We start from the raw sequence: 13,404 nt of genomic DNA, 5'->3' as shown, positions 1-13,404 counted from the left end.
AACCACAGTGATATATAAAAAAGCATTCCTTGCCCAAGTGAGAGAGGGCAGGCATGAAAACCAAATATTTCTTTTAGCCCTAGCAAGGCATTTCTGATAACCACAGTCAAACTAGAGCTGTAATTTGTTTGCTATATAAATAGACGGAGATGAAAGTGTGCCTTAGCCAGGAACTATATAAAGGGCTTCCCTGGTCTGGCTCCCTCACAGGCTAATCTTACCGGGAAACTGTTTCCTCTTTCTTTCTCTGCACTTTTGCAAAACCTGCTTGCTCATGACAGCCCACGAGAAGGAACCTTCTCCCACTATAATCACTGTCAGGCCTCCTGTGGTCCCCCAGGACTATATGATTTGGTCAGTCTTCAACACCCTCTATATGAATATCTGCTGCCTGGGCTTTGTAGCTTTTGCATATTCTGTCAAGGTAGGAGATCTTTTTGATATTATTATATATTGAGAGTTGCATTGAGGTTTGACTGTTTAGCTGGGATGGTCCCTAGGGAGCTAATATTTCCCAAATGTTAGCCGTGATGTTGTGCTATGGAACCTTTGAAGCTTCTGTGAAACATTTAGGTTTCATAGAGCTCCATCATGTATTTAGTTGCTGAGTAAATTGTTTAATAGCAAAGGTCTAGAATCTACCAACTCTTTTAGTTTACACCATCAGGCAGAAACACAGAAGATAGGGGGTCCCTCAAGTAACCTGGCCTAATGACATGTGAGGCTTTATATGTGATAACCAGCACTTTGAATCACACTTGGAAGCAAACTGACACCCAGTTCAGCTCACAATCATGTGGATATATTGAGGTATGCCTATCAGTGCCTACACCATTGCACTCAAGACCAGCTGAAGCTTCTAAGAGTTAAGGGCAGCACCATGTAGAACGTGTTGCAATAGTCAAAGTATTAAGTGACTGGGATGTGTGAGCGGTAGGTAGACATTCCAAAAGAGTATTAGCGTTTGCTGTAGATTGATCTGAAAGATGGGAGAAACTACATATTTATGTGACAGACTACTAAAGGCATTAGAGGAAAATAAGGAGAGGAGGTAGAACGAAGAGATAGAGAAACATGTTTATGTTGGAAAGACTAGGCTACAATGAGACCAATCCTTATTTATGTTACTTATTTTGGGAGGTGTTCTTTCCAATGAAACTGGTTTAAGCTCATTTACTGAAAAGGATTACATGATAGCATGAGCAAGAATCAGCAGAGAATTTGTGAGACAACCTTTGCATCAATATCTTTGCCATCTGATGATGAATAAATGGTGCTTTTGTTGGTTATGTTTAAGGGGCTGTACTCTCTGCTTTGTGAAAATGTGAGATTAAAAACAACATAGGATGATAGCAGAGGTAGTGATATACAAACAATTGGAACCAGTCAAGGCACAGATGGGGAAAAAAACCCTTCTAGGAACTGTTTATTGAGTGTGTGGGCAAATTCTAGAGAACAATTACTATTTCATGTGGTTTTCCCTGGAAGGAAGACATGCCATGTTCCTATCCTGGTTAAAATTAAAGAATGTTTAACTGCTGGTCTACCAAGATTAAGGACATGAGTTGATTTCTCCTGCTGTCTCCTTGGGATTTCTGCATTAGATTAGCCTTCCACAAGTTAGATGGCATTGAACTGAGATATATGAAATGTAGCAGCATGCCACTAAGCAGAATTATTAACATATGGATTCTTTCCCCCCCCAGTGTTCTTCCCCTAAACTGTGCCATTTGTACTTTGGAAGACAGGGGAAGAGCACAAACATTAAACACAACACCAAAGTGGTTTATAAAAACTATATGTATTCAAAAATATGTTCTCAAATATTACATTTTTTCCCCCTTGAAGGCTCGGGATCAGAAGGTGACTGGGGATCTGGAAGCTGCTCATCGCTATAGTTCCAAAGCCAAATGCTACAACATCCTCGCCACAATGTGGAGTGTGGTGCTGCCATTGGTGCTCATTGCTTTGGTGATTACAGGGGTCCTTCACCTTTCCAAGCTGGCTCAGGAGTCCATGGACTATTTGGCTTACAAACTCTTCCCAGAGGATATTGAGGACAAAAAGTGAGGGGGGAACAAGAGTTGGGTATAACTCAAGCACTGCACAATACAAAACCTCTACCTGTTTCTGATCTGGATCTTCTGGTTCACTACAGTAAAGCATTAAACAAGCCTAGGACTCCTTTCTCAGACAGTTCTGCAGATGTTCATCCTTGGTGTCCTTCATAAACTCTGAATTGTTCTATCTCTGCCCTGTCTCACACTTCTCTTTTTTGAGGCGCTTTCCTTTCTAGCTTTCTGTATATTCTGCTGGATCTGCACGCATTTTGAATAAGCAGATATGCAGAACTCAAAGAAAGCAGGTAGAAAAGGTAGCCTAATAAAAATAATTATTATAATACTACTGGAAACTGATTTGTATTTGGAAAAATAGCCTTGTTTCTTTCAAATTACTTGCTAGTATGTTTCTATCTATAGGGTTACTATCAAGATATATTAGCTAAAACAGATTTTTTTAAGCTCATCTATTATTATTTTTTTGGTACCATTTATGTATTATTTACGGTGAGATCCCAGGACAAGTGGTCTTGAAATGAATAGTTAATGGAATTTGATCAATCTGGCATATGCAGACAACCAATGGGAGGGCTTATTTTGTTCTTGTTTTTTTTAACAAAGGTGTAACTTAAGCTCAATAATAAAATTTCTCAATCAAGAGTAGATCCCCATTGAACTTGGTGGTATTTTCTTCTTAATAGCGTTTTAAAAGATCGGTTAATCTATAAGCCAGAAAACTAAGTAATAAAATGTTTTACCATGCATTGACAGAATAGGTGGAGAGTCTCTTACAAAAGTCTTCCCCAATTTATTATAATATTTGCTAAGTGAAGCTGAGGCAAGTCAGAAATATCTAAAAAGCCTAGTTGGTTGCCAGAATAAGAACATTTGTCAGATGGGCTTTTTTAGTTAATATAGACTTGAGGTCAAGCACCACTGAATAGTTCTAATGGTTCGGTATTGGTGGAGCTGGGGCTCTCTTAGATGTTGGATTACTTAGGAACAAGCCCTCAATTCTTTCTTAGAGCCTTTTTCCTGTTCCTTACCTGTTGTTGATGTCAATTTCTCTTTATATAAATAGTCCTTGATTTACAACCATTCTTTTAATGACTAAAGTCACAACGGCACTGAAAAAAATGACTTATGACAATTTTTCACATTTATTTATTTATTTATTTAAACTTTTATACCGCCCTTCTCCCGAAGGACTCAGGGCGGTGTACAGCCACAAAATAAAAACAATAAAATATACAAAGTTAAAATATCAATTTAAAATACATATTCGATAATGGCCGAATTAAAACCGTCAATTGACCCAACCTAAAAATACCCCATATAAAATTACAAAATTAAAATTTAAAATTTTTTAAAAGTTTAAAAATCAGGCCAGTCCCGCTTGGATAAATAAATAAGTTTTTAATTCCCGGCGAAAGGTCCGAAGGTCAGATATTTGGCGCAAACCGGGGGGGAAGTTCGTTCCAGAGGGTAGGTGCTCCAACAGAGAAGGCCCTTCCCCTGGGGGCTGCCAGCCGACATTGCTTGGCGGACGGCACCCTGAGAAGACCCTCTCTGGGAGAGTGTACGGGTCGATGGGAGACATAAGGTAACAGCAGGCGGTCCTGTAAGTACCCGGGCCCTAAGCCATGGAGCGCTTTGAAATTTATGACCATTGTCATGAGATCAACTTGGCAACCAGTTCATATTTATAAAGGTTGCAGTGCCCTGGGGTCACGTGATCACCTTTTGCGACCTTCTGACAAGCAAATTCAATGGGGAAGCCAGATTTACTTTGCAACTGTGTTAGTTAACAACTGCAGTTATTCACTTAACAAGAAACACTGTGGCAAGAAAGGCCATAAAATCTTGCTTACAACTGTTTTGCTCACCAACAGAAATTTTGAGCTCAATTGTGGTGCATTCTGTGCATTTCAATGTCAATATAAGTAATTATTTTAATCTGGGTCATTTTTCAACCTATGATTTATTCTAACCCAAATAAGAGAGAGAGAGGGGGGAGAGGGGAGGGGGAGAGAAAAAAATTAGATCACCTCTGTCTAAAAGTCCAGTGGGCATGACAGCCCTGCTTCAAACCTGTAGCCTTGAAGGCTACATCTGTAATATACACTTGAAGGTATAAAATTGTACAGAATAGAAGCAGAAGAGTTAGGGGTATCTGCTGGAAGTGCTGTTCAAAAAAAAAAGTGAAGCTGACACATAATTGCTCAAAAAAAGTGAAGCTGACACAGAAAAAAGAATGTGGCTTTGATTGGGCAGCCATCTTGCCTCTTTGACACTCTTTATTCTCTCCCTGGAGATGCCCTTGAGAAGAGCTGTTTTTACCAAGTAGAAAAGAAAATCCTTGACTGTTTAGAACAGGGGTCCCCAACTCTGGGCTGCAGCCCCACGGCCCACTACCGAGCTGTGGCCTATTTGCAACCAGGCCGCGTGAGCGGTGGACTGGCACACATGCATGCGTGTGCACACTGGCTTGCAGCTTGCATGAATTGAGCTGTGTGCATGCGTGGCGGCCTGCCACTCACATGGCCCAGTTCTCCTCTACCTCCCCAGCCAGGCTGCCAAGCCACAAAGGTTGGAGATCACTGGTTTAGAGTGAAAGGTGGTAACTTCCAACTATGTGTGCTTATGGCTGCCGTCTCAGAGTCTTTCAAAACTAGCGATAGGAAAGATAATAGAATTTACTGCATATGTAATTTGGACTCAAAACCTATTTTCTCTAAATAGTCATGACTTAAATAGGCCTGTAGCTTTGACTGAATAACTTCCTTAACCTATAGTAAAGACAATTTTAGGCAAGGCAAACAGAATCATTTGTATTATACTTTCCTTTACTAAATCAATGTGATATGCTGCAATGTTGAAATTGGATCAGGATACATCATACTAACCTCTGCTTAATAAAATGCATAAACGATGCACCTATTCCAGATCTGAAGCAATTTGAATATTTGTAGTGATCCGCGAGCTGGAGACTGCTGCTGTATCCTCAGACATTTCTTAACCAAGCTTTTATTATAACAACTGGAATGTGTTAACTTTCTTTCACTTAGCAAAGGAGGAAAATATAGTCCAATTATATTCTTACAGAGATACAGTACTTGCATTTATTACCAATATAGAACTATAATAAAATAAAACTCATCTCTTCTGCTCTCCCTTGCCATTTTCGGCTTCATGGGGGATGTTTTACAAAACGTCCATTGATTCATAACCTCTACTTAACATTCCTCTGAGGCTCATCCATCTTTAGATTCTTGGTTACACCGAGGAACAAGGATTGTAATGTAGTGCAAAGCTCTGTAATTTACTGGTTTCTCTTCTCTTTTGCCTCGACCATTTGTTTTAAAAGCACTCCCTAGCATAAAATGTCCTCTTTAATTTTGGATGCACATGGCCCCCACTAGTTTGTTTGCCCTGGTTATGTGTTAGCCCTTAGACTGCCTGGGCTGAAAATTTATTGCATGGCTATTTCAGGATAATAGCAGAGAAGCTGCTGTTGCTGCTCTTTGAAGCCTTTGTGGCTAATGGCTACCTTGTTTACTATTGCTGGAACATCTGGCCCATTGCTAGGAGAAAGTGGCAAGAAGGTGACAAGCAACAGGGAGAAAGCAGATCTACTTAACTCATTTTTTGCATCTGTCTTTACACAAAAGGAAAAAACAATCCAACCTATCAAAAACAGCACCACAAAAAAACAGATAAGGAACACAAGTTAAAATAGGGGAAAAAATGGTAAGTGAACATCTGTCTACCCTAGACGAGTTCAAATCACCAGGACTGGATGGATTACACCCCAGGGTTCTGAAGGAACTGGCAGACGTGATCTCAGAACCACTGAACTATATCTTTCAAAGATCCTGGAACACAGGGGAACTGCCAGAGGACTGGAAAAGAGCCGATGTAGTTCCCATCTTCAAAAAAGGGGGAAAAAAAACAGATCCAGGAAACTACAGACCTATCAGCCTAACCTCAATACCAGGGAAGAGTCTGGAAAAGATAATCAAGCAACGAATCATCGAACACCTAGAAGCAAACAAAGTAATAACCAAAAGCCAACATGGGTGTGTCAAAAACAGATCATGCCAGACTAATCTTATTGCATTCTTTGACAAAGTGACAAAATTAGTAGACCAAAGGAATGCTGTCGATATAATTTACTTGGACTTCAGTAAAGCATTTGATAAAATAGATCATAACCTACTACTAGATAAAGTAGAAAAATGTGGGTTAGACAGCACCACCACCAGATGGATTCGTAACTGGCTGACCAACCGCACTCAACGTGTAGTCCTCAACGGAACTACATCCACATGGAGGGAAGTATGCAGTGGAGTACCCCAAGGCTCTGTTTTAGGCCCAGTACTCTTCAACATCTTCATCAATGACTTGGACAGGGGGATAGATGGGGAACTCATCAAATTATAGATGACACCAAGCTGGCAGAAATAGCCAACACTCCAGAAGATAGGCTCAAGATACAGAAAGATCTTGACAGACTAGAACATTGGGCACTATCTAACAAAATGAAATTCAACAGTGAAAAAAGTAAGGTTCTACATTTGGGCCCCAAAAAACAAAATGCACAGGTACTGTATATGTGGTACCTTGCTCAATAGTAGTAACTGTGAGAGGGATCTTGGAGTCCTAGTGGACAACCATTTAGATATGAGCCAGCAGTGTGCAGCAGCTGCCAAAAAAGCCAACACAGTTCTGGGCTGCATAAACAGAGGGATAGAATCAAAATCACGTGAAATGTTAATACCACTTTATAATGCCTTGGTAAGGCCACACTTGGAATATTGCATTCGGTTTTGGTCTCCACGATGTAAAAAGGATGTTGAGACTCTAGAAAGAGTGCAGAGAAGAGCAACGAAGATGATTAGGGGACTGGAGGCTAAAACATATGAAGAACGATTGCAGGAACTGGGTATGTCTAGTTTAATGAAAAGGACTAGGGGAGACATGATAGGAGTGTTCCAATATCTCAGGGGTTGCCACAAAGAAGAGGGAGTCAAACTATTCTCCAAAGCACCTGAGGGTAGAACAAGAAGCAATGGGTGGAAACTAATCAAGAAGAGAAACAACTTAGAACTAAGAAGAAATTTCCTGACAGTTAGAACAATTAATCAGTGGAATGACTTGCCTGCAGAAGTTGTAAATGCTCCAACACTGGAAATTTTTAGAAAATGTTGGATAACCATCTGTCTGAAATGGTGTAGGGTTTCCTGCCTCGGCAGGGGGTTGGACTAGAAGACCTCCAAGGTCCCTTCCAACTCTGTTGTTGTTGTTGTTGTTATTTACACAAAATGACAGTATACACAGCAAACGAGATAACTATGCTGGATTTCATATCACAGATGAGATGATGATGATGATGATGATGATCTTACCAAGTACCATGTTTCTGGCTGTTTTGCTAGATGGTGGCATGGAACGTGTGAGCTGTGTTAAAAGCCAGTCATTATCTCATTAATATCAACTAAATGTTGCAATCTGTGGGCATGGAAACCAATGGGATATGCCATCTGCTAACACCTTCTTTTCATTCTCTGGTGTCTTGAGCAACATGAAGAGCCGGGTGGGCAGAATTTTCACTTTCCTTAACTTCTAGGTTGAATTCTAGATAATGTATCTGTGTGGTCAAAATGATTCTGGCGTATACAGGATTTAGAACTTCGGTTTATTCAGGTTGCCATTGAATGTGAGCTCCTCCTGCTCAGCATTTTATTAAAGCTGCAATCTTAGATACCCTTCTTTGTGAATGCATTGAGGCTTTCTTCTGAGCAAGCCTGCAGGGTAAATGGCTGTGTATAACTAGAAATCTCCCAGAAGAGCAACTCACAGCCATTTCTAGCTACATGCTCAACGTATTGCCTTTTATAATGTCAACTATTATTACAAGATAGCAATCTTGAAATCACACTGAAACAAATAACTTGCTGTGAATGAGAGTTTTGATTTGTCCCAGTGCATTTTTAGAAGAATACAGCTGTTTTTGTTTTTGTTTTTTATTTGTCACCACAGTATACACAAACATAATATGTAAGCAAAAGCATGCAACAACTATATTAATTTGATATAATGAAAGGGAATAGTAAATAGTAAATTGTTATTATTTAAATAGTAAATAGTAACAACTTCAACAAGCTTAAAATGTTTTTTCCCACACAAGATCAATGGAGTTTAAAAAGGACTGACATTGGATTTTGCTTCACATATATCAAACTTAGATAAGTTGCAGAACTATTATAAGTTACATGGAGGTTCCTGCTGTCAATCATAGAAATTACCTTAGATTGGAGAAAGATTTCTCAAATTAAAACAAATTTAAAAGGCCATTTATAATGCTTCAGTCCTACATGTTACTTCAAAGTAAATCATCCTCCCTCCGCAGCTCAGTGAAGAAAAAGATAAGACAACCTCCATTCCTTGAACCTGCCCTAAAGGGCTTCAGAACAGTTGTGGGCATTTGGTGATTAAGGGAGGAACATTTCCTCTACTAAAGACAGATCCTGAGTTGCTGCCAGCCTAATTACAGGGCACCCAAGGTTCATTTCATTCCCTTGTTAAACGTTCCCACATGATGGCTTGATGGTCACAGCGGTTCTGGGCTTTTTATGTATAAGTTCTAGTTTTGAATTTGTGGGATTTGTTTGGATAAAACCAGATCTTAGCAAAAGAAGAACCGGTGTGTGAATGCTGGTTAGGAAAACATGATACCGCTTGGGTAGAAATAAGTAAGCAGCCAAAATAACAAGTGCCCATAATCTGGAATGAGCACCAGTTTACCTTTGTCACCAAATAACTGCAGTCTAGGCTGAAATTTCTGAAGCTGGCTTAAGAAATGATTGGGAGCAGCATGGAGAATAAGGAATACAGAACTGATAATCTGCTCAGGACCTGAATGCCATTTGAAAAAAAAAAAAAGAATTGCCTTAATTCTTGTAAATATGATTGAGGGCTGCTTTTGGAGTAGAATAAAATAGAATAGAGCTGGATGGGACCCTGGAGGACTTCTAGTCCAGCTCAAGCAGGAGAACCTTTATAAATTGAAGATAAAAATCAGGAAAACATCCACTTTGAAATAGCAACTTGGCTCTTGAAAAGTCAGCTGCTGTCTTTCTGGTTATTGGAATGTTAGCTGATCGAAGCTGTTTCAAGTCACCCAGACTTGATGTATTATTTTATCCACCTTTTTAAAATATATACCGGCATTTATGATTCTATACTGTGGTTTTTTTTATTGGTGAAGTACAATTTGGTCCAAGCTAGAAAGATTATATACTACTGCACATAGTAATAAGGTGTAAAAATGTTATGGTAATAAAATATTCCAAAACTTATGATTTGTAATTATGGTGGAGTAATGTATAAATAAACCAGTACAAAAACTTAGTGTATTGAGCCAGGGACAAGACACCCTATAAACAGCATGGCGTTCAACGGGCAAAAGTTGTTAATTATATAGAATTTGTTCTTTTATGGTTTTCTTGCTCTTTACCATAGGCATCACAAAGAAGAAAGGGCTTATAATGCTTTGTGCAGCATACAAATTGGATTTATATGGTATGGTGAAGTTTTGAGTTTTGTTTGCAGGTTGGAGTTCAGGGTAGATGGATGGTTATCTATACGACTAATCTTGGACTCACTCTAGCTGGGTAGGAATATTCTCTTTGTTTAGCTAAATATATATTTAAATATTCAGCTCAAGTGATTCCAAGATTAGTGTGACACTTTAATAAGAAGCAAAGTATAGTTTTTGTTGATGATGTGGTAGGAAAACAGTCCTCTTGGTCCTAATTTAGGACAATAAAACTGCCATAGCTGAAAAGAACATTGTGTTATTAAATCTGTGATTGCAGAATCCTCCAAGTAGAAGACAACAGTTTACAATCAAGTGAGCCATTTATTATGTTGGTTTAGTGCTGTGAGAGCAAACCTATGGCACGTGTGCTACAGGTGGCAACAGAGCCATATCTTTGGGCACGTAAGCGTTGCCCTAGCTCAGCTCCAGCATGTACGTGTGAGGCAGCCAGCTGATTTTTGGGCCTTCTGGGCCCACTGGAAGTTGGGAAACAAGCTGTTTCTGGCATCCGGAGGGCCTCCGGTGGGGGTGAGACCATTTTCACCCTCCCCAGGCTCCTAGAAAGCCTCTGGAGCCTGGGGAGGGTGAAAAACGGGCCTTATGGTCCCATCAGAAGTCAGGAAACAGGTAGTTTCCGGCCTCCGGAGGGCCTCCAGGAGGTGGGAAAGGCCGTTTTCGCCCTCCCCAGGCTCCAAGAAAGCCTCTGGAGCCTGGGGAGAGTGAAAAATGGGCCTACTAGGCCCACCATGCCATTGCATGCAACTTTAAGACTAGTGGACTTCAACTCCCAGAATTCCTCAGACAGCATAACTTCTTTGGACCCCAATTCCAGATCCCCTATAACAGTGATGGCTAACCTTTTTGCCATCGTGTGCCAAAAGCGGGGGGAGTGCAGGGGGGTCACGCACATGCGTGGTGGGGCAGGATGCATTGAATTATGTGTGGGCACGCACAAGCGACACCGCCCCCCCCCGCACTCCCCCCACTTTTGGCACACGACGGCGAAAAGGTTAGCCATCACTGTTATACGGGATCTGGAATTGGGGTCAAAGAAGTTATGCTGTCTGAAGAATTCTGGGAGTTGAAGTCCACTAGTCTTAAAGTTGCTAAGCTTGGGCTTTAAAACCAAAGAGCAGGATCTCTGGCAGCTCATGATGGGACCAGACTGGGATAGCCTCTTGTGTGACTCATGATGAGAACCACATTCTCACATGCTCCAAGGCTATAAAAATCCAGCTGCTTGGTGAGCTTCTGTTGAATGGTCTTCCTTCTTGAAGCAGGATAGTTGGGGGAGAATAGTTGCCTGTGGTTACTCCTTCAAGAGAGTCCCGAATTGGCTACCAAAATAATGAGTACTGAAATTACTTTTTATTGGAGGGATATGGTAATCTTGCAATTCTGAATGGGCTTCCCCTCTCCCATGCTTTTGTCTTAGAGAGAACTAGGGAGGATTTGGTCTGAGAACCCTTATTCAAATATAATTTTCTGCTAGGGAGGATTTCTTACCTGACCATTGCCTTGCCTGTCACTCTTCCTCAAGTTTATGCTCATAGCACATTATTATCTACGGGGCTCATTTAGCAACCACAAAACTTATTTGTATGTTTGTACATGCACACAGCAGAAATAATAGCTATGCAGAAATGCACGCAATGTATCTAAATATATATTTAAAATATCCACTGTAGTAATCCAGGCAACCTAAAGCAAGAAGTCCTGTTTACTGCTTAAAAGTGGATACTTAGAATCTGAAATGGATTGGCAACCTGTGGAGTTGCCAAAAGCATGGGAACATGATGCTAAGTAAGTTTTGAAAATCTCCTCTTGATCATCATCAGTTTCTGAACCATTTTTAAAGGCAGCTCCATGGAAGATAGATTGCAAAAATCTAAAGAAGTTAGGGAAAAAACTGCTTACTTTTTCTTCACCCAAGGAAGCAAGTGGAAGCCCCAGTCTGCTGCACAGCAAATGGGCAAGATTGGACAAATGAAGTTGCAGCTGTGTCTTCCTCCTAGCTGTACTAGAGAATGGAAAGACACAGGCCTGACTGCCACCCTGCAAACTGGCCTCCCTCCGGCTGGTCGCATATCCAAACAGTGAATTCCCAAATATTACTGAACCATATAGTTCACCTCCCACATAGTCACTATAATAATGTACACTCATAAATCAGGAATGCTGCAGGCTATTGCCCACAACCCATCATGTCAAGGTTTTCACAGGTTAAGCCAGAGCAACCAGATGCAAATTGCTTTTTCTTGGATAACTTTGTTTACAGCTGTGGTTTGAGTGCCATCATGTGGTTCCTTTGTTGACTTTCAAAGGCTAAAAGTAGATGGAAGTGATGCCTCCCAAATGCCTTTAAATGCCTGGCTGCTGTTCATAGAAGGCTTCTCTCACTGCTGAGCTCCTCTTGCAGACACTGCCCCATTATTTGGAAAGAAGGAAGGTTTTCTTCCTCCCAGTGAAGGGGCTAGATGGGATTCCTGACCTAAACCGATCCTGAAATCCACAGATGTCCTTCTGTGCCCAAAAAAGCCCCTGCTTCATTCCAAACATTCGCAACCACCACAGATGTGCGAGTCCACACAGAACAGGGCCACAGGAGGTAAAAGAGGACCAGTGTCACAAAATCCAACACAAGGAGTCAGAACTCCCTCAGTACTGCTCCATTAGGCAGGAAGTCAGAAAAAAATAGGATTGATGAGCAACTTCAGGAGGGAGGAATATCTGTTTACAATACGTGTTTTTCTTGAGACTGACTTATGAATGAAATGTCTGGCTTAATTATTTGGGAGCATTTCCCCTTATGATTATATTTTAATGGGTGAATGACATTATTATGGAGATTTCTAGAGAATTTAATTTGCATATTCTTTTGACATTGTTTAGTTTGGACCCAAGATACAGGCTATCCAAATATGGATTTCCCTCTCTCCCCCAAAGATACTATCAGAATGAAAAATGCCTCAGTGTAGATTTTGACTGCCAATAGGCACGAGTTAGATAGGATTAGATTCTAGCCTGATTAGATCACCACAGAACTGATATTGAAAAGCAGAGCTTTCACATCAGTGAGGAAACATTTTAGCATTTCATGAGCTCTAGATCCTCATTTCAGAAACTGAATGTCGTAAACGTCTGGATAACAAGGAAAAATAAATTGGAAATATTGGAAAAACCACAAGAAGGCCCTTCACAAACACACTACCAAAGAAATGGAAATAGCTTATACGCCACCAGTTATTTACAAAGTCATCTACTGTGGTAATTTGGCTAGCAAGATAATGTTGTACTTTATAATTCTGATGAGTTGCAAAGAGATAATAAATACAGCTAGTTTTCAACTTATGACAACAATTGAGCCCAAAATTTCTGTTGCTAAGGGAAAATTTGTTAAGTGAATTTTGCCCCATTTTATGATCTTTCTTGCCGCAGTTGTTAAATGAATCACCGTAGTTGTTAAGTTAGTAACATGGTTTTTAATGAATCTAGTGAATTTAGTTAAGTGAATCTGGTTTTCCTATTGACTTTGCTTGTCAGAAGGTCACAGAAGCTGATCACATGATCCCAAGGCACTGCAACTATCATAAATATGAGTCAGTTGCCAAGCATCTAGATTTGATCACGTGACCATGGGGATGTTGCAATGGTTGCTAGTATGAAAAATGGTCTTCAAATGGTCACTAAATGAACTGTTGTAAGTTGAGAACTAACTGTATGCAAGAATTACACTGTACA

The 13,404-nt window shown here is 40.3% G+C and overlaps 1 protein-coding gene across 1 annotated transcript; it reads left to right on the top strand.

Moving 5' to 3' along the window:
• The first annotated feature begins 274 nt into the window (after nt 1-274).
• IFITM5 (interferon induced transmembrane protein 5) lies at nt 275-2,070 on the top strand. The gene is made up of 2 exons (XM_058156229.1): nt 275-424; nt 1,849-2,070. The coding sequence occupies exons 1-2, from the start codon at nt 275-277 to the stop codon at nt 2,068-2,070; spliced, it is 372 nt and encodes a 123-aa protein (XP_058012212.1).
• Nucleotides 2,071-13,404: the final 11,334 nt, after the last annotated feature.

The sequence above is a fragment of the Ahaetulla prasina genome, chromosome 1 (assembly GCF_028640845.1).
Source record: "Ahaetulla prasina isolate Xishuangbanna chromosome 1, ASM2864084v1, whole genome shotgun sequence".
In the NCBI taxonomy this organism is placed as follows: Eukaryota; Metazoa; Chordata; class Lepidosauria; order Squamata; family Colubridae; genus Ahaetulla; species Ahaetulla prasina.
The sequence above is the reverse complement of the archived record's forward strand: the minus strand, read 5'-3'. Positions and strand labels throughout refer to the sequence as shown.